The sequence below is a fragment of the Mizuhopecten yessoensis genome, unplaced genomic scaffold (assembly GCF_002113885.1).
Source record: "Mizuhopecten yessoensis strain PY_sf001 unplaced genomic scaffold, ASM211388v2 scaffold523, whole genome shotgun sequence".
NCBI classification, from domain to species: Eukaryota; Metazoa; Mollusca; class Bivalvia; order Pectinida; family Pectinidae; genus Mizuhopecten; species Mizuhopecten yessoensis.
The window spans coordinates 172,691-195,540 of NW_018403589.1; the positions used below are offsets into that span (position 1 = coordinate 172,691).

A 22,850-nucleotide genomic window follows, 5' to 3' on the forward strand; every position below is an offset into this window, starting at 1 on the left:
ATGTTAAGAAGATACATGTGATTATAACATCCAATGGTGTACATGCACAGTTAATTACCCAAGACAGCACGGTTACGCTTTTCTTTTACAAACAGTAATACATATATATATATATATATATATATATTTATCTTTCGAAAGATGTTTTTATATGGATGTAAGGTGTTGATCAAAATATCAATGTGAGTTGGTGTACTGTTATATATATAGATACATTTACACCATTTGGTACATTTTTGTATGTGTGCTGACTGTTTTACTTGTCTTCAGATTAGCATGTAATCATTTGAAGCTAATAGTGTACAACTGTACGTAATGACACTGTATCAGATGAATGGGAGAAGATGGAGCACGTATGTCGCCTAGTATGTCCGTATCCATCAACATGAACTATTTATGTTTGACCTTTGATGTGATAAGGTCATTTGTCTCGAGGTTCTAGTCTTGCTGTGTCTTTACGACAGTACGGTGCATGTTGTACACTCTCTATACATCTACGTGTGACACTACTTGTCAAGCTCAACAAGTCAACTGTATTCCGTCCTACGGTCATAACATTTTTGGCAGTCAAAACGGATGATGGTTTTTTTTTTATCACAACTTATGTGCGTACGGTTGATTTTGACTAAAGCGCATATATAGATAGCACATAAACATCCCTGTTAGACAACGTTGAAGGTCGATAACTTCTTTGTGTATAAATGCTGTATATGTCATTCATACAAATATAATACATATGTTTTAATATTTTTAAAGCGGTTATTCCAGTGCAACCTTTGGCAAATCTAAATTTCACTTTTACTATATCATAGTTAAAAATTAATAAGATCATCTTTAATGTAGCGAAAGAGGTTTCCAAAAAATCAATTATATTCATCAAGACCATAAATTAATAGTTCTCTCCCTTTAATTCTACTTAGATTAACAAAGCGGGTACCGTCGATGAAGCAGAAACGCTTACCCTTCCAGAGCACCTGGTCTTATACTCTTAGCACTTTTCCAATGTTCTCCACTTGATCTTTTCTTTGTTCATATTTTGCCATATCTTCGAATTACGTTTTTGTTGATTTTTTTTGTCGTTTGTTTGCTGATTTTTATTTATATATTTATTTCAGCGACTTGATTATAATTTATTTTTGATGATACAGATATGTGTGCATAACCACGGAATTAGATTACCTAAGTCCGTGGCATAACTAATCCGAGACATTTAAAGGTTTAATGATTTCAAATATAAAATACATTTATACAGATACTTTGATCGATGCCTATTATTTATTTTTAACTTAAAGCAATTTTATAAGTAACTTATGTTAGGCCTAATAAGTTATTTCGTTGTCCATAACCTCCTGTCTTATGGACATATATCTAGACCTGAGTAATGTCATTAGTAAGGATTATATATATATTATATAACGTACTGCGCTACAGGTCATTAACCTCTTGCTAACCCTAGGCCTGCACTGATCAATCGCCAGTCAAAGAATCGATGCCAAGATTCGTAGGTCATTCGCCGTTAGAGTAGTCTCCCCTCATTACCGATCACGTGATTAATATTTCCCGAACAAAAACAAACAGATAAACGGAGATGAGGTGAAACTGTTAATGTATTTTGTCGATAACTCGTCGTAATAAATTCTTAACATCAGATTTACGTGAGGTAAATCGGTAAGTATAACAGCTGTTGATAAATTTATTCCATTTGATTTTCGGTCAAACATTTATTTGCCTGTTAACTCATAAGCTTAGACGAGTTCACATCCTGTTATTTGGTTATATGACGAATTTCATTGTGTCATTTTTTTAAGCGGTCACTGTGACGATGACTGGGTTTACATCCGTGTTGCATAACTTTAAAAATATATATATATAGGGTTTTTTCTTGAACCAAGGGATGAATTCAATCAATATGTATCTTCGATATAGTAACAAATGACCACAGGTATTTGTTTATTATTGTTGTTGTCCTATAATATATATATAGCTACATCGCGACATATGGTCTAATGGTGACAAACAGCTTTGCTGTCCTATCTTTGTTTCCAAACATGATATGCCTTGATATGACCTCGTAATAATGTTTTAACAAGTCTTCAAAATTGTAGATTTAGTGTCACACACTGGTTAAAACTGGTTAATTTCGTGGATTAAAAATTAAGATATGTACAGATAAGTCAGATTGAAAAAAACTCACAGCAAGGTTTAGAGAAAGCTTATTGGGATGGGTGATCGAAGTTCATCCACAGTATTGGCCTAGACAATAGAGGCAGGTAAAGAATCCCATTCAATAACTGCATGCTTGAAACAAGGGTTGGTCACAGGCACCTCTGTAAAAGGAGAGGAAAAATGCATGACCAGATTCATGGGGTTCGAGCCCTGGACCCCCCAAACTCTATGCGAACGCTCTACCAAATGAGCTACCTGGTTGTCCATGACTCAGTCCAATTCCACTACATTTATAGCTGTCTGTACCGATATATGTCTGCAGGAGAATACATTTTGGCTTGAGCTTGTGACAATGGAGGAGGAGTGAACCAGCAACTACTGCCGGTTCCGGGTTGTTTCGCCCCAAATCCCGTTCGCCCTAGGTTGTTTCGCGCCAGGTTGTTTCGCCCTAAAACATTTTTTTTAGGGCGAAACATTGTTTGGTATTTTCTTTTCATTTTTATTTGTTTTAAGTCACAAATTAAGTCTTCTTAGTCTTTCATATCATTAAAATCAGTTTTATTTTTAAAAAAAAAGGGGGTTTGTGTGGTTTTAAGTACATTGTAAAGTAAAAAACGGATTACGTTATTTTCTTAACGCCGACACACATTATAACATATATTTAATTTAATTTTAGAAATAAGTAAGAATTGTGAAATGAAACAAAAATGGTGTAATTTTAAAAATTGCGAGGTATACAACAATATTATTTTCCATGTTAACACATTTAAATTAGTGTAGTGTACGGCTGTACGCATACTCGTCGCTGTGTGACGATGTTTTCTTTACCTGATTTCTGCACACGTCCGTGTTGTTTTTTGCTAATTGGAGATTATGTCCATATTGAGAAGTTTTGATAGTACCACGGAATTAGATTTAAGTCCGTGATAGTACCGACAAATAAAAATTCATATGCATATTTGAGTAGATAATTTTGAGTAGGTAACTTGTCATAAATAGAGCATTTCTCAATACTGTGTTATAATTCAACATTAGTAATGGTGAGTTATAACACAGTACTGAGAAATGCTCTATTTATAACAAGTTACAAAATGCACAAATCATCCATAACGTAATTTACGCAGACAGCATGGTATCTGAAGTGATGTGTGTGACTGTTGGCAGCATAGAACCTGGCAGCATAGAACCTGCCAGACTGGCAAGTACATTATTATACAAGTATATTTAATGTATTTTGATAATTCCCTAAGTAAATTGCAACGTTTATTTCATAATTCAAATGTACACATCTGCTTAACAATTAAAATGCGTATCTATGTACTTGGGGAATTATTTACATTTTATATACGTCTCTAGAGAAAGTATTATTTTTTTTTCATCCTTATACGCAATTAATATACGTATGTAGTTTCAGTCTATATACGCAATTTGTAACTAATATATGTCCATTTCGTATACGTATCTATGAACTTAGAGAAATTAATTTAGTTTCATTATATGTCCATATCTTATCTATATATTATAAGTATTGTACTTAGAGAAATTAATTTAGTTTCATTATATCATAATATCCATATCTTATCTATATATCATAGATATATATAATTAAAGTATTTTTTTTTTATTCTTATACGCAATTTGTACCTAATCTTTGTCCATTTCGTATATGTATCTATGTACTAAGAGAAATTTGTTTTATATAAAATGGCTGACGTGACAGGGTGATTTTTTGAATTGTTTATATCATGTTTTAAATATTTTTAACGTTAAAATATATACAGGTGCATTTTATAAAGAACAACATTACTTAATTAAGGTAGGAAATGAAAACGATAATATACAGTATATTCCAGATATTAGTATGTCCGTTGTAGGATTCGGTGATGAATATACAGGTTCGTTCTTCACCTTCCGGCACGTAATTATATCTTGATTCAAGAGAAAGATATTTTTTTTAAACTTTTAACATGATATTTATGACTTAAAGAAAAATATATTTTTTAGGGCGAAACAACCTGGGGCGAACGGGATTTGGGGCGAAACAACCCTTAGGGCGAACGGGATTTGGGGCGAAACAACCCGTTACCCTACTGACATATATAGTGTGTTATCGTTAACCTGTTCCAGCCACTGAGTTAATACGGTTGTGAGCTCCGGTAATGTGATCAGGATTAATCATTGATGTTGTAATTATGTTGTTATGTAATATTGTGTGTAGAGAGCAGTATGTTGGCATTTTATACAGTAGTAACCATGTAATTAGATTAACTATCTAAGTCTGTGGCAGAGGTCAAGCTCTAGGCATGATTGTCTACAAGTTTGGTTTCTTATGTTTATTGAACAGCCTTTGGTGTAGCATATATTGGCACCAACCCGTCTGTCAACATCTGGCTTGCCCACAAGTTCCTGATAAATTGTTAACCAAAGTTCATGAAACGTCATACAAATATATACTTACAAAAGTAATAATCTCTCGAAACAAGATAATTGAATACCAATGTCATACTTTCATGGTCAAGTTCACAGTAACAGAATCTTTGCATGATGATGGGAAAATTGCTTATATGCAATTTACAAATGCCTACTGCTTATATACTAACCAGTCCCAATTTCTGTACTTAGTCAAAAACCAGTGACACATCAAATGTATATAGGCTAAATTATAGCACATAGCTAATCTTGTGTAGCATAGATTAGTGTTTATGACTGGTTATTAACATATTGTGACAGTGTGTTTTGTGGGGGAATACGACACACACATGTACCAGGTTTCTATTTAGGATTTTTCTCCAAAGAGAATAGTGTGCTTCCAACGGGGATTGATCCCTCGATCTCCAGGTTCCTAGTCGGACGTTCTACTTACTGAGCTAAAAGGAAACTCCCTGTACGTAGCTCAAAGCTAACATGAGACCATAATCTATTTTAGCTATGTATAATTAAAATCTGCCACACAACTCCCCCCTTTTTAAATGTGTTCTCCCTCAAACGCCACAACCCAGGTTCTAACTCCCTGTCATCACAGGGATGGCCACAGACACCATTTGTAACAGGAAAGAGAATAGCGTGATTCCACCAGGGATCAAACCCTCCATCTCAAGGTTCCTAGTCAGATGCTCTACCACTGAGCTAAAGGAAAATTTCCTCTAGCTCGAAGCTAAAAGGCGACCGTAATCATACGTACAATTAAAATCTGCCACACTACCTATATTAGTTTTTAGGCTAAATCCTGATACAAGTACATCTTGATTGACATATATGCATGTTCATCATTATCTCACTGTTTTATAATGTTGTAGGTGAAGAACCAGGATGTCATGCCTGCTGACAACGTGTGGAGACACAGTCCATTACAACCAGGTACCCCTGGACGACTACTGCGACGATTCAACAGAATCAGTAAAAAGGGAGACAACTCATTCAAGAGATCAACTGACCTGTATACAAAAATTAAACTGTAATCTGTCGCGTCAAAACAACTGCACCTGTTGTAACAAGAAAATAGGGAAGTGTTGTGAAGCGTCTGTTATAGGATTGTTCGTTTCTATAGCACTGTTGATCATTACTCCAGCAATATGTGCCGCACTGTTTTACTACAGCTTGTTTGTACTACAGCCCACCCTTGTTATAGACAAGTCCATCCACGCCTTCACAATCCCAAACCATCCTGCCTCCTTAAACTATGATGCGTTTAAAGTGGCGACACAACACAACAGCAGCCGGCATTCCATTCCCTATGGACGCTGTGACAGCCTCTTCTCTGGTCGGCACAGGAGGTCCGTCCAATCAGGGAGAGAAAATCTTAAATTGGTGCAAGATCAATCAATCAGCCATATGTCAAATCGTAAAACATCAGAGGATTTGTCAAAACAATCACTGGCAACGCATAATATTTTACGTAGTTTATCAAAACGGTCAGCTTCAGATTCTGACTCATTCAGCATCCTGTCACGTGTTCAGTACCATGCTCAGTGGAAAATGCAGGTTGTTTTCATGGCTAAAGGGGAGGAGGATGGCAACGTCTTCACAAGGGAGAGACTGGAAATGATTCATGATATTGAACAAAGGATTATCAGCCATCCAGATTTCTATCATTTCTGTCTAAAAGACTACACTATAGCTCATATGGATCCTGCTGTCAGGGCCCAGAACTCCTGTGCTCCTCTCAATTCTCTCATGTCTTTCTTTTATCCTTCGCTAGATGATCAAAATAGACCTCTCTTTGACGGACTTGGTAAGACACTCATAAAAAATATTAGTGAAGGTTTACAATGGGCTTTCACCTCAGACAAATCCTACTACTTTGTGGATCCACATGTTAATAAAACATTTCACAAAAGCCGTTTTCTGAGGACGGAAGTGAAGTTTGGAACACCTCTTCAGGGATATAATTCACCGTATTTTGAGATCAAGCAACAATCAGAAAAGTTCAAAGCATTTGTTGTTACCTACATTGATCTGCTGTCCAAGTTATCAAATAAGTAAGTTCATGGTCTTGGTGTAAATTTGTGACATCTTATACATAATTAGCTACAGGTCCCATATATATGTCAGATGATCTAAAATTTAGAAATTTAGAAATAATCAGACCACAGCTAATGACATGAACGTTTTTCAAAACGCCTGATATTTGTGATGGTGACAAAATTTTATCCAGTAACTTAATTCAATAAAAATGCAGCATTTGGTGCATTTATTTTAAAATATTGAAAATTGACAATTGTGAAATTTTCATTAGTCTTATTAATATTAAATTCAATTTTTCTGATAAGAACAGATGACATCCAAGTAAAGAAAACAAATTATAGGTCTAAAAATACCTGCATAAAGGTGAAAACCAATCTAACTGGCAGTTTCCTTTTAATATTATTGAAGCAATATAATATTGGGAATGTAACGTAAAAATACCTCTTTTATATGTTGTGATGATGGTGAATTTGTAAAGACATATTAAGGAATATATGTTTTCTTTTCCCCCCAGTAAATTACAGGTACTGTATGGAGGTACAGAGATCTTTGACTACCAGGTAGACAGTACGTTTTGGAACGACGTGAAAATGGCCTATATCACCATGATCTGTATTTGTGTCATCATGATGATGTTGACGTTCTCCGTGTGGCTCACCTTCTGGGGCGTGGCTAGCATTGTCATGTGCTTCCCGCTGGCTCTGTTCCTGTACCGGTTTGTGTTTGGGATCTCGGCTCTAGGTATCCTCAATGGGGTAGCTGCCTTTGTCATCATAGGAATAGGTAAGATATTGTTAACAGCATACTCATTTATTATTTCAGGCATGTCCCAAACGTGCAGTATGAAATTTCCTTCAGTCTCCAGTAGTTTTAAAACTTTAAAAGAAAACAAATGTTAGATTTAAGACCGTCTTGCAATGGTTTGTGATATATGTACATGTACAGTACAGTAAACTAACTTACTGGTATGTTCCATTCTATCAGGGCCAGTGGGTTAAATGAAAAGCCAGTAACAACAATAAGTATAAATTGAAAGTTCATAACTGACTGCGTTGGTGCGAATTGCTGTGAAAATGGCAATGAAGTGGTATTAAGTTTGAAAACAAAATGATCAAATAATTTCAATCATGTTATATAACATTAAAGTGTTTCCATACTGAAATTAAAATCTTCTGTTTTAGGAGTGGATGATGTGTTTGTATTCGTGAACATTTTCCGTCAGTCAAGCGGACAAAAAAGTGTCTCAAAAAGAATCCGTCACACAATGCTGACTGCAGGCAAAGCCACATTCTTCACATCATTTACCACAACAGCTGCCTTCGCTGCTAACGTGTTCTCTTCAGTAAGTTACTCACCTCTATAACCGGGGCCGTAATAGAAAGTAAGAACAGACACACTACTTCAGATAAGTTGGTAGAGAACTTGTACTTGGAAACTTTTATATCTATCACCTAGAAGTTATCTCCCTTTATCATTAATTGCCTTGAACAAAAAATCCATATATTATATATCTTACCTGTGAATGAAGGGAGACAGAAATACTGTATTAGTAATGTACTTGTCCTAATATTATTTTGTGCAGGCTTTAGTTTTTGAGTTGTTGGTTGAATTTGTTTATTGTCCTATCAACAGCTAAATAATAAAGGTCATTTAAGGACGTGTCTCCATGTGTGATGTGTATACGTGCATATTTGTATGTGTGCTGGAGGCAGGGTATGTAGTTTTTGACGACAACTATTTTTAAGCACCACGATTGTTACAATATATTTGTGTGAACTGACAACATATATAGAATAAAGTGTACTGATCATGACTATATGGTTACACTGTGTTTGTTTTTACAACAGATCCCTGCTGTACACCAGTTTGGCCTGTTTATGTCACTTATCGTTTCCTGTTGCTGGGTTACCGTGATGCTCATCATGCCCCCCGCACTCTATATATGGGCGCTATCTATCTACAAATGTGAAGAGGCCGTTGCCAGACTGTGAGTCATCAAATGTTGTATAAATTCTCTTTAAAAACAGATGTAAATTATCCTGTAACCTTGTTTGCAGTATTTCCTTTTAAGTGCAGTCAAGACCTTATGAGATGAATATAGTGTATTGTGTATAGATGTTCCAAATAGCAGTCTATATATATGTGACATTAAAGGAGGTCATTAATAATAGACAAACATGTTCACTTGTGTATAAATTCTGCTTTCCTTGACATATAAAACATATACAAGGTCCATTGATACTCACTGCAGTATATACAAAAGAACCGTTAAATATAATGTTATATCACAGTCTTGAAATGTATTTATGTTTAAGTAAAGATAATAAGCAATAATGAAGGATGATAACTCTGATCTAAACGGCCTATAGATTTTGTCCGACCTATTTGCTTTGAAATGGATTAGTAGAAATTTAACAGACCTGGACATTTCTTGGTTGTTAGTTTTGGTTTTATTAACCCTTTCACCCCTATGTAACTTTAGTAGACTCCACCTTGCATTGATCTGGATGAGTCCATTATGGTCTGCAGTGGTGAAAGGGTCAATACAATCTTTATTTGACATTACAGACAGCAACCTGATTACAGTATAATTAAATACATTTGTAATGAACCCCATAAAATTTGCTCACTACAAGCATGATTTGTAATGAAGTTTGATGCATTTAGTTGACCAAAAACATCTGCCTGTGTTATAGACATAAATTCAGTGTGTTAATGATAAACTAGTTCTGAAACAGTGAAACTTCATATGGAGTTCATCCATTGGGTCAAGATTTAGTAGAAACTTTGAACAGTCATACAGTATGTACAAAATATGTACATCTCTGACTGCGTTTTCACTCTCATGACAGTTTCACTGAGGCTAGCTAGTGTCACAGTCAGCAGAAAAAGCTAAAAAGTGATTAGCCATTTCTGTGTCAAAATATATTGTTGTTTCTGCTGTTCTTTGTAATTAGAAAGCAAAATATAGATAGGATACTCCAGAACGTGTCCCATTGAATATTACATATTTCTTGCTTCTAGAATATCACGATGTCTAGGTCGGTCAAAGAGTGCACTCTCAGCCAAGCTGTGCCTTCCCGCCGATATAGCCCGCTTTGTGAGGGGACAGACCCAAGATAACACCAGTCCCCCCTCTTGGACCTGTGGGCAGGACAGCCCTGTTGAAGTTGCAGACTCCCCAGATGAGGATGACGTCCCCTTGTTAATGATGGACGACCCTATGCAGGAGTATTTTGGTAGGAACATTAAACTCAGAAGACATGGTCCATAACATGTGTGCATTCATGTGTTTATTCTCGAGTTAAACCTTGTAACCGTAAATAGAGAAATTTACAATTCAACACCGGATGAACTTGTTTTAAAAAGCTTGAGCGTGAAACAATTTCGAGGTGAAAATGATTGATTGACAATGTGCAGGAAGGACCTAATTCTAGACATAACCATCACTTCGGATATTCGGATATCTTGAACAAGGGGTCGGGCTTATTACCCTGCCTGATCTTATTGTGAAATCTGTTTTAAAAAATGCTTGAGCTGTATAAGATGGGTACCCGGTGGACTTGTTATACATAATAACTGGTAAAAATCTATACTACAAGAGGTGTATAAGATGGGTACCCGGTGGACTTGTTACTGGTAAAAATCTATACTACAAGAGCTGTTTAAGATGGGTACCCGGTGGACTTGTTACTGGTAAAAATCTATACTACAAGAGGTGTATAAGATGGGTACCCGGTGGACTTGTTACTGGTAAAAATATATACTACTAGAGCTGTATAAGATGGGTACCCAGTGAACTTGTTACTGGTAAAAATCTATACTACAAGAGGTGTATAAGATAGATACCCAGTGAACTTGTTACTGGTAAAAATCTATACTGCATTACAAGAGCTGTATAAGATGGGTACCCAGTGAACTTGTTACTGGTAAAAATCTATACTACAAGAGGTGTATAAGATGGGTACCCGTTGGACTTGTTACTGGTAAAAATCTATACTACAAGAGGAGTATAAGATGGGTACCCGGTGGACTTGTTACTGGTAAAAATATATACTACTAGAGGTGGGATTATTACCAGGCATTTTTTATTGATAAAGGTCATATTATTCTTTTATCTTTAAGCCTAATTGTTTAGGAACAGGCTTGTTGAATTTCAGTTACATCTTAAACTTAATTGACTTTAATTACGATAGCTATAAATGTTATCAACAAATTTTGTACTAAGAACCAAAAGGAAAGGATGTCGGTATGTTCCTCTCCTTTTCCCAGCAGTACTAGTGTATTCATTAAAATAAAAATGAGAAATTATTGAAAATAATTTTATCATAAATTAAATGTTTGACATACATAAGTTATTGAAATACAGATATACTGATACAAATAGACATTTAAAAATTAATCCTGATGAACAGTGTACAATATGTTCCCTTTAACACTGAATTGTCATAAATAATAAATGCTAATCAATTGTTTCATTAATAAGAGATATATGTGACTCATTGTTCCCATTTATAAGAGAGAGAGATATATGTGAATCATTGTTCCCATTTATAAGAGAGAGAGAGAGATATATGTGAATCATTGGTCCCATTTATAAGAGAGAGAGAGATATATGTGAATCATTGTTCCCATTTATAAGAGAGAGAGATATATGTGAATCATTGTTCCCATTTATAAGAGAGAGAGATATGTGAAACAATCTTCTAGAAAAATAGTAATCGTTGATTATATACAAGTTTTGCAATTCACTTTTCCAGATGCAATTGATGATGATGATGAAGCTTTGCTGGATGCTACCTTAAAGCTAGATGATCAGAAAGAAGATTTACTTTTCAGCAAGATGTTGCAAGGTTTCACCTTTCACGGTATAGCACGTCCTGTAACACACATACGCAGGGGTGTATTAGGTAGGCATGACAAAGGTTTAATGCATATTCCCGGTCGGAAAAATAAGCTTATTTGTTGCCATTTAAGTAAAGAGTTGGTTTGAATATTGGCATTTGATTATATTGAGCAAAATTTTAAAGAAAAACAGGAATTAATTCCTGAAATGAAACTTTGAAGTTTGGCACTGAGAAAGTTAAGTGCTTTACAAGAGGAATTTATTTTTCTATATTTTAACTTTTTGCTAAAGCAACACAAAAGAAATAATTCACTGTCCTTAATAGAAAAAGAAAATAAGAAATCAGGTTTTATATAGCTGAATAAGGAATTAGTACATTTCAAAAAATCTTTATCAGGTCAAATTTCTATAAACACTTAATTTTTTCTAACCTGATCATATGAATTAATGCCCTGTCCCTGATGATGCTGGGTTTGTCTATAGACTATAGAGATTATATTGCCCTCCTGACTCATATTACAGTTCTGTCCCTGGTGGTCCTGTGTGTGTCAGTAGGCCTGATGGTCCAGCTTACTCCTGCCACACGACCCCCGCAATTGTTCCAATCTGACACCAACCTGCAGATGTTACTTGACCTGAAAAGCAACCTCAGCGTAGACACAATCTTCTGTCCACGATGTTCAGCTATATACAGCGTATGTATCTTTCTATTTCATCTCTGATGTCTGATCCTTCTGATGAATGTACTGTATTTGTTTTTCAATAGTCCCCCTCCAATATTACCAGAGGGTACTACAGTATGTATATGTTTTTCAATAGTCCCCCTCCGATATTACCAGAGGGTACTACAGTATGTATATGTTTGCACCCTGTCCATCCATCCGACCATCCATGAGTATGTGAACACCTCTTGGGACAGTAGAGTGTTGCATGCAAAATTGTCCAACTATATGCAAAGTTTCTTTCCTTTTTCGCTATACAAAACACAAAACTTAGTCTGGGGCGTATATTGTATATTTGTATACAAAACTTAGTCTGGGGCGTATATTGTATATTTGTAAATGAATACTTTTTGAAATGATCGAGTGTTGTATGCTGAAATTAGGTTTCCTGACCCACTTTGTAAAGAGCTATACAGACCCTTCGTTCTATTTCGACACCATGGTTTGTCAGGGACTGTGGATTAGTTGCAAAACTTTGCATTGTCTTATCAACTTGCTCTGTCAGTGTGGTAATTACTTGATGGATATTCAGTAGAATTTTACAGTCATTCATTACTTTACATTTGAGGAAAACACGGACACCAAATTTGTTTATTTCTATTCATTGTATTTAAGTACATTTTGTTATCAAAATTATCTATTGTTATTTTCCTTGGACAACTGTGAGAATAATCAAACAACCCCTTGTGAATTTCTGCTAAATATCTATTGAACAATTGTTAAAAAGCTAGTCCATACAGGGATACATGCTTTGATTATAGTTGTGTAGTTCAAGTGTCTGCCCTCCCTTGGTAATTAGTCATAATGAAATCAAGTTATAAGGTAGTTACTTGTGATACTTTTTTGTCAGTTTTATCAAAAATACTTTTGAATGACTATGTTCCTCAAATGTTAAATGACATATCCCTGGTTATTGGCTTATGTCTGGTGAAATACAGTGATAAAATATTTTAAAAACTTTGGTTAAAAAGATTATCTCATAGCACGGAAAGCCTGTTGAATTGCAGAAAACTTAACTTTAGAACATTTGGGAGGACATGTGAAACTTCAGAATATATGTGTGGTAAGCATACAATTTTTAGAGTTCAGAAATTTTGTGATATTGCTTGGTCTACTGTTATTTCTAGATAGTTGAACCCTCTCCTGATGCTAGGTGTATATAGCAGTCAAATCTCTACTTAGTGCAGTTAGAGTAAGACCTCATTACAGTGTTATTTTATAGATACTTTTTATTTCTGGGGTTTTCTGATTGATTGTCTCGTTTAATTTGTCTACATCAATTTAGTGTTTTATATTTGCATGTGAAACAAAAGGAATAACAGCAGTTGAAAAAGTACCTCGTTAAACACACTGCTGGTCTATAAACATTTCAATTGTATCTATATATATGCCTCACATCCATGCTTTGTAGATGAATCCTGCTTATAATCGAAAACGCCCCAACCGTCCTTCGCACAGGTCTCATCCTGTGGTCACCCCCCATATTACTACGGCGCATGTGACTGTCCCACCATTACAGTCTACAACTAAAGGTAGGTTTCTGTATAGGGATCACACCCTACATCTCTACCACACATGTGACTGTCCCATCCCTACAGTCTACAACTAAAGGTAGGTTTCTGTATAGGGATCACATCCCACATTCACTACGACACATGTGACTGTCCCATCCCTACAGTCTACAACTTAAGGTAGGTTTCTGTATAGGGATCACACCCCACATTACTACGACACATGTGACTGTCCCATCCCTACAGTCTACAACTAAAGGTAGGTTTCTGTATAGGGATCACACCCCACATTACTACGACACATGTGACTGTCCCATCCCTACAGTCTACAACTAAAGATAGGTTTCTGTATAGTGATCACACCTAACATCACTATGCTGATGTGTCAGGATTTAGTTACATGTCGTGGAAAAAAAGAAAAGAAAACACTTCAGGGCTACAGGCTAATGTAGAAGTTTCTTGTCACAATGTCTCTGATTTCACAATGTGTTTGGAGTTATCAGCTTAAAACATTGTTTTGTTTCTCATTTCAGAAGTTAAGCCTCCAATAGTAAAGACCAGGAAACCCACTCCTAAAACGATAACTTCACCAAAGTCTCCACCTGTAACACGTAGACCGAGACCAAGCACACCTAAGCCAGTAGTACCTAACACAGACGCTGCTCTCCACTGGACTCCTGGTCCTCCCCGATCAAGTGTGCCCGTCAAAGGTCAAGGGCCAGAAGGTGTCAGTGTGTGCCAAGGGCATGACTGCTCTAACACCAAGGACCGTCCCATGTTAGAGAGCGGTGCCGTTGTACATGTGGTGTTCGGGATCAAAGGCATAGACAGAAGTAACGTCCCTGTTGGTCATGTTCTTGACCAAACTCAGGTATATAGATACATGTGTATAGAGTAAATAGATTTCAGAACTATCGCAAATATAAAAACAGTAGTTTAGTCATTCTTTGTAAATCATTCTTAGCATAAATATTCACAATAGTTTCAGTGTATATGTGGGCCAACTTTTAAAATTCCAACTGTTTCGGAATCAGGAACACTTTTTAAGATTAATATTCAGACTTTAAAAAAAGAGGTAATGACTGATAATGTTTGAGGAATGGATCATTATCGTAAAGGTTATGTGACAGTAGCACCTGAACCTATGAGTATCCTAACACATCACATTGTTCAGGCACTGTAGATTTTCATATTTTTGTTTCAGGGAACAGTAGATTTTGATTCCAAGTTTAGCAAGTTTTTCTCGTTTGATGAGGATCTCCTTAGCGCGATAGACGGTATAAAGACTCTGTGTCGGATCTGTCAACGTATCGCCAATGAGAGTAGTCTTGTCCGCAAGGGCAGTGCCCAATGTTTCCCTCCTCATAGTAAGTAGCTGTGATCTATATCTTTGTCTTGCATACCTGGTAGCTCTTCGGTAGCAAAATCTAATTTTTTAAACTTTCTCTCAGCAATCAAATTTAGCATAAGCTATGACATGCAAGTAAAGACAAGAGCTTTCCAAACATTCATGGTCCTTTTACATGATTTTATGATAGCTAATGAATATTCAATAGTGTATTATTCAATGTGTAGGCAGCATTCCTGCAAAAAAGACAGACTCACTAAAATTCAAAATTATAGACATAAATCTTATAAAACTGAATCTTCTAGTGTGACACTGTCAAACTCATTGATACATATCATTAATTTATTAACATGAACTAATGATGTAATGTTTATTGTTAGGTATCACAAGTATAAAATACACTGAAGCTATAAGTACAAAATTTCTTTATTAAGATTTCCCAAAGAAGCCCACTGTTTAGATGAATCCAGCCGATTATATCAATGTACAATAGAACCTTCATCTGAGCTTGTTGCTCTTTACATAATGTAAATATTTTATTAGATAATGATATTAATCTTGGTACATTTATTGTGTGTAGTGGCCTGTCTGGACGAGATACCTGAGTGTCGTGACCTCCAGCAGACCCAGTCCGTGTATGGTCGCCAGGCACCAGCCCACTACGCTGGGGGTCTCACAGCCAACAAAACAGGGCTACTCTGGTGGGCATTTGCATTCGAGTCTGTAAGTATCATCAACTTCAAAACTTGTTGACATCAGACATGAAATCTAGAATTAGAGCCTTAATTCACTAACTTCCACAGGTGACAATGTCCTTCATTCATAAAGCTTTGAGTTTTTTTAATCTTCAGGTTTCATCAACTTCCACAATTTTAAAATCTGGAATTAAACAATTAGCATTTGTGGTATATATTTAAAATCCTTGGTGATACTCTCATTGGAGTAGGTGTTGTTATTAGGTTAAGAACGGTATTTGAATCTTTGGTAGAATCAGCTTCCACAGGTGTAATGCATCAGAAAAGCATAAAGTCAGCAATGTTGTAAATGTTCAGACATGTTGAGAGTACAGGATTCTGATCAAATGCGTTATTACAGTAGGAAATGTTTTTTTCAACTTCAGACCACTCCAAAAGGAATTTCGTACTTTGAAGCATACAAGCATTATCTGAAATGGGAGACTCTGATTGAGGACATAAAATCCTCAGAACATAAGCATATAGAAGTGCTGGATTCCATGTTTCAGACGTCACAGTTCTGGACAAAGGTGAGGACGTACACAGTTATGATTAGGTAGAAAATAGGTTTGCTGTACTTCAAAAGAATCTATAAATATTCTCCTAAACACACAAATTTAGAAAAACTATCAATTGTATACACCGTATTAGAAATTAAAGGAGTTATAGAGATGTTTTTATAGTTTTTCCTGATTTTAATTTATTCATACTCATGAGCCTGTTTTTTGTCTTACCCAAGAGTAGTGCATTATCAAATTGACACAGGAAGTACATATACTGTACCTAAAAATGCAATACATATGAATATGAACATCTGCGGTCGTGTTCCAGGTACTGATGGAAGTGGTGGCGGTAAACAGTGCCATCTATGGGCTGGTGCTGTCTATGGTGGTGTGTATGGTTGCCGTGGCGCTGTTTACTGGACATGTGCTGCTGCTCTTCATCGTATTCATATGTATACTGCGTGAGTAAACTTCATGTTAGTGACATGAATACTTAAACGGTGAACTTTATTGATGTGACATTTACAGTCTATATGAATGACATAAGTTTGTGGGCAATCATCTTAATATGCGCTAAGCATTAAGGTTTGTTTCAATGAATGTTATTATCATTTTTGGAATATTTCAATTTAGAAATTAAAATGTGCTTATAAGAATTTAACATAGATATCAGATATGTATGTATTATATATGTATACTAGTTCAATGTAGAACAACCATTCTCCATTGAGTGTTGGGGGTATCCAACAAATTGCATTAACATGTGGGCCATGGCATTTATAGCCTAAGTGAATGCCGTCGGAAGTTGATAGGTTATATAGTGGAGAAGCCATACAGTAATAATTATCGTCCATTGGACTGCAGTATTGTAGACACAGATCTTGCAGACAGCAGGTTATAGTTGTGTCTTTGAGTGAGACACCTGACTCTTATTTAACTCCAGCACCCCACCTACACAGAGTGGAGTACATTACCATATTTAATATGGTAGTACAGAAGTGGGATGTATATTTAAGTGGTGTGGCACTAGAAAACAGCTGTTGAATCTTTATACCTGGTATACATGCACACAATTATGAAGATACAAAAAGAGGGATCATAATGTTATAAAGACGTATTGAGTTTAAGTTGCTTCAACACTACTCTGATTGTGTTAAATGTATAATCCTTGAGATAAAGTCACTTAACAAATTGTTAACTACTTTTGATAAATACTGTGTGACGTTAACTTATCTTAGATTTACTGTTTTGGGACTATACACCCTATCTTACAGAAATGATTTGTCTGGTAGTGGGTGTGTTTTACATGGCTGGCTGGGAGATGGGTGGAGTAGAGGCCATCTCACTCTCTATACTAGTCGGCTCCTCGGTGGATTACTGTGTACATCTGGTGGAGGGATACCTGCTGGCAGGGAAGGCACTCCCCCAGGACCACAAACAGGTCAGTCACTCAGGGGCAGAAATGTATAATCAAGAGTTATCTCCCATAATGTTGCTACATTACACATATCCAGTAACTGATTTTTTGGGGTTACCTCCTTTAAAGAATTATGATATATTGTACCTATGATTTATGTTATACAGCCTGATAATGTGTGCCTAGTCGTTTTTACTGAAGTGCTTCATTTTAGCATTTTGTCAGACAAAGACTGTTTCAATTTATGACATCACTGTTTTATATGTTGTTATTGTTCATCATTAAATAAAACAAATTTGAGCAGTTTCCCTTTCTTCATTTTAACACTATGTCCTTTCTCATCAGTCGGCCTCTTCTGCTCGACGCTGGAGAACTAAAGCAGCTATAACACACATTGGCGTGTCCATCCTGTCAAGTGCACTGACAACGATTGTGGCTGCTATCCCCCTGACCCAGACTATCATCAAGCCGTTCGCCAAGTTTGGTCAGATCGTAGCCATCAACACCTCTGTATCTATTGTGTATTCACTCACCGTCTGCTCGGCCTTCCTAGCAACCATTGCCCCCGGTTACTTCATCCCTACCTGGAAGTCACACTTGAAAGCCCTTGCAGGGACCGTCCTCGTCTTGGGTGCAACTGTCCTGTCTCTGTATGGGGCTGCAAAGGCTGGGGTTTTTATCCCCGGCCCTAATGGGGAAGCACTTTTCCCAAACTAACAGACAATTCATATCCGAGAGTGTGAAGTAAGGAGATATGTAGAAAAGTAGTTGTAATGTAATGATGATGTGAGTATGTTACACAGCCTTGCTTGTTTAAGGCGCGCTGCTACATATTTCGTACAGTGAAAATATTTGGACAAGACTGTGTTTACATGTCGGCGAGCAATATCATGCATATCATAATAGTTTTGGTCCGGATGTATCTATCAGGATTGGAACAGTGTAATAAACAGGACGACTGTATTCTATAAAATAATCACACTTTTATTTATCTACATGTATTGCCCTGTGTGTAATGTATGACTTCAGGTTTTTCATTTTATCTGTATTTCCCTAACCTTGGTCTTTTATATTACAAAGATAAAATAAACACTTTTTTAAATACCCTTTAATTTAATTTTTAAATTTAACTAATCTCACACAGTTACACTAGTGGGGCACATTCTCAGGAATTTAAAAAATAAATTTATATAAATTTCTACATAGGTTTCAAGCCTACAAAATGTTAGCATTTACAGTATTGAACAAAGTAGCATTTACAGTATTGAACAAAGTAATACAGGTATCTATAATAACTATTTACATATATATATCAGACTTGCTAAAATCCTAATAAGAGCGAGTGCTTTGGTGTCCAGAGTAAGGTAGTTAATGGTTCTGTCTGACCTCATTTCTTTTAATGCTCTCAGTTCGTGAGGTGTTAGTTACTAGTATAAAAAGTTTGTAAGCAAAGCAGTCTCACCTTTAGTGCTGTCCAAATAGTGTTGTCTGAGGGGCTGATTGTTCTCGGTATTTTATCAAGGGGGATAATCCATACAGTCAGGTCAGTTTCTATTAATCATTTAAATAACAGTATTCTCTTTTTCTGTGATAAGGTTAGGTCAGTCTGTCTTGATGTTTTTGATCTTCCAAAGATCAGTCTCTTTCCTATCTAAATGTTAGTGATACTGGTGATGCATGGATTGAAAAACATATACATGTATTTTTTCTTCATTTCGGGGAAGTAGGACACTTTCAATCAATGATGATAGCATTAGTGATGTTTTCTATTATTTATAACTTAATTATACTATCAACTAGCAAGTGTTATTTTGTCAATCAAAGGCCACAATCATCACTGTCTTTCATTTTTCTAAGAAGTGTTTCTGAGTGTAAGAGTGATAATTACTTACTTTGCCATCTTCAAATATATATTTTTTAAGTATTTCTGCACTGTTATTCCATGTTGCCACCTTCTATTTCCTATTAAAATCATTACAAATAAAGTTATGGGTAATATTTTATAAACAGATGTTATATTACTTTAAAGAATTTTTAAAAAATAGGTTGAAAAATAAATGTAAAAGTGATTTTGCTTCTAGCAGAAAACGGTTTCGTTTCCTCATTTGCCTTTTAACAAGAACTTCAGAAAACACTACATTCTTTCAAAAAGAATAAAGAGAGAAAAGGAGGAATGTGGATTTCTATGCTTAGTTCTCCCTAATACATCATTTAAGTCACAGCTAAATATCTAGTGAGAGCCCTGCACCATGTGATGGTATTTTAACAATTAAAGCACATTTATCAGAAAAAAACTAAAGTTAAAAACACTAAGCCTTTTTCAGTTCCTCTATGATATAAACAATTCCGATTTAATCAGTTCCTCAATGATTTAAACAAAAATATATCTTCTCATTTTAACTGCATGTTTCACTTTTATGTATTGACTTCTGATAATTATAGATGATAATGTTGTAATTATCGAATTCTATACCATGATTTAGAGCATGATGGTATTAGGATCATCCTCGTTTACTGTGATAAGTTACATTTACTTGTTATGTATTGACATAATTTTGATTATCATGATTGTATATTTTGATGTGTTTTCTGTACTTCGTGTTTTTTAACTAAATGATATCCTACAGTGCTGTTTATTCTGCAATTTTTAAACAAGGCTAAACAGGTTATTTTTATATGTACTTTAGCATTAAAGAATGACATTTTGAAAATGTAACATGAAGTAAATTAATAAGATTTGTAATATGGGTGAGAGGTTGTTTCGCTACTGGTCATTAACAATAGGTTGACCGCTACTGGTCATTAACGATAGGTTGACCGCTACTGGTCAGGAGGTTGTCTGCTCGTAGTCAAAAGGTTGTCTTTACTTAGTTGTCAGTGGGATGTCTTTAATATTGGTCACTGGGATGTCTACAATATTGGTCAGTGGGATGTCTACAATATTGGTCAGTAGGATGTCTACAATATTGGTCAGTAGGATGTATTCACTAGTGGTCATTGGGTTGTCCATTCTAGTGGTCATTGGGTTGTCCATTCTAGTGGTCAGTGGGTTATCCATTCTAGTGGTCAGTGGGTTGTCCATTCTAGTGGTCATTGGGTTGTCCATTCTAGTGGTCAGTGGGTTGTCCATTCTAGTGGTCAGTATGTTGTCTATTCTAGTTGTCAGTGGGTTGTCTATTCTATTTGTCAGTGGGTTGTCTATTCTAGTGGTCAGTGGGCTGTCTACACTAGTAGTGGTCACCAGAATGTCAGTACCAGTGATCACTGTCTTATCTACCATTGGTCAGTAGGATATCTTACTTGACTTATACTTGTACAGTATGATGCTTTGACTATATTGATTTACACATGTTCTGAACTTGGACATCATTCTCAGTTCTCAGAATTAGATTGGAGTTTAGAGCTGGAAATAAAACACTTAATGAACAACAAAAATACTTATTATCAATGTTTTAGGGAAGTGTTGAATTAATAAATTTCCAAGTTTAGAACATTCTTACAGTTACAAGAGGTTGAATGTTGACATGATAGTCACTAGCATCATGACAAAGATCAAACACACCCCTTGTTTGTTGTGTCTTGTCTGATCTGTATTACAGGTGTGCAGTTATAAAACTCTGAAATTATTTTACATCATGTAAACTTTTGCACTGCATCAATATCCCACTCCTGTTGGTCATACTGGAGACAACCTACTAACGGCACCCATGATAAAGCCAGGGTCAAGGTTCAGACTGCTGGTTTTACAGATGCTGTTGTACCTGGAAATATTTGTGTATATATGAGTGATCCCCAAATTGACATCCCATGTTAAAGCTTATGTAACCCAAACTTACTGGAAGTAAAGCGTGGAAAGATTCTTATTGCCGTTTAACTACTTACATTTGTTTATACCGTTCTGCTTGCATTTTTCCTTTTTTAATTTATAAAGTTTCTTCACTGTTGGACCTATGTTACTACTGATTTACAGAGGATATCAGTTAGTATGTGATAATGAAATACTTAAAACATTCCAGAAATAAGTGAAAAACTCTTCTTTACGAAATGAAATGATATACTTATTTGCATTTTTTGCTGATTAATGATTTAATTGGAAATTCATCAAACGTTCACCATAATTTTTTTCATAAAACATGTTTATAAATCAATTATGATTTTACTGAAAAGTTTCTTGTAGATTTTTATTATGTATGACTAGATGTAGATTTTTATTATGTATGATTAGATGTAGATTTTGATAACTTTTTTTGCAGGATTTGTCTCTTGATGAAGTAAGTTTATTTCTGAGTATTTCTGATGTAAGATTCTTTTATACGGATGTAATTAATTAGTCTTGTATACTAAGGTTTTAATTAGTCTCGTATACTGATGTAATTAATTAGTATTGTATACTTAGGTAATTAATTAGTCTTGTATACTGATGTAATTAATTAGTCTTGTATACTGATGTAATTAATTTGTCTTATTTGCTGATGTAATTAATTAGTCTTATATGCTGATGTAATTAATTAGTATTGTATGATGATGTAATTAATTAGTCTTGTATGCTGATATAATTAACTAGTATTGTATACTGATGTACTTAATTAGTCTCAGTGATTAGATCCTTACACAGGAGTGAGGCAGTATTACATCAATGATAAATTACCGATCAATTCTCAGCTTTTACTTTAGTTATCCATGTCAATCGAATGTTAATGTTGTACTTGATGTCATTATTGGCCGGAAATCAAGGTCTTTACAGAAAGAAATCTGAGTTTTGTTTTGATAAGACGACAATTTGAATGTCACTTTACACATACAACTAAATTCTACAGGAGTTCTCTACCCAAATAGTGCAATTTTATTATAAGTGATAACATAGTCTTGTTCATTACTTGCCAGGGAGTCTGGTAGCTATATATAGATGACACAGTGTTGATGGTAGATGTTAGTTAATGATGGTCATCATAATGATAAGGTTGAATGGTAGATGGTCGTTATAATGATAATGTTGAACGTAAGATGGTCAAAAAATGATAGGGTTGAACAATAGATGGTCGTAATAATGATTGCATTGAATGGTAGATGGTCGTTAGAATGATAAAGTTGAACGATAGATGGTTGTAATAATGATAGGGTGAACGATAGATGGTTGTA

The 22,850-nt window shown here is 35.4% G+C and overlaps 1 protein-coding gene across 1 annotated transcript; it reads left to right on the forward strand.

Moving 5' to 3' along the window:
• Nucleotides 1–1,559: 1,559 nt before the first annotated feature.
• Nucleotides 1,560–21,571, forward strand: LOC110450187 (protein dispatched homolog 3-like). Its single transcript, XM_021497500.1, has 16 exons — nucleotides 1,560–1,668; nucleotides 5,463–6,644; nucleotides 7,145–7,413; nucleotides 7,812–7,972; nucleotides 8,478–8,617; nucleotides 9,655–9,869; nucleotides 11,391–11,540; nucleotides 11,999–12,171; nucleotides 13,610–13,730; nucleotides 14,243–14,580; nucleotides 14,914–15,076; nucleotides 15,638–15,780; nucleotides 16,178–16,321; nucleotides 16,623–16,755; nucleotides 17,569–17,735; nucleotides 18,057–21,571. Exons 2-16 carry the CDS (start codon nucleotides 5,476–5,478, stop codon nucleotides 18,426–18,428), a joined length of 3,858 nt encoding a protein of 1,285 aa, XP_021353175.1. The 5' UTR covers nucleotides 1,560–1,668; nucleotides 5,463–5,475; the 3' UTR covers nucleotides 18,429–21,571.
• The last annotated feature ends 1,279 nt before the right edge of the window (nucleotides 21,572–22,850 follow it).

Coding starts and splice junctions, on each gene's coding strand:
- LOC110450187 (XM_021497500.1), top strand. CDS start 5,476: ATGTCATGCCTGCTGACAACGTGTGGAGACACAGTCCATTACAACCAG. Junction 11,541..11,998: donor CATACGCAGGGGTGTATTAG/GTAGGCATGACA, acceptor CTCATATTACAG/TTCTGTCCCTGGTGGTCCTG. Junction 17,736..18,056: donor TCCCCCAGGACCACAAACAG/GTCAGTCACTCA, acceptor CTTTCTCATCAG/TCGGCCTCTTCTGCTCGACG.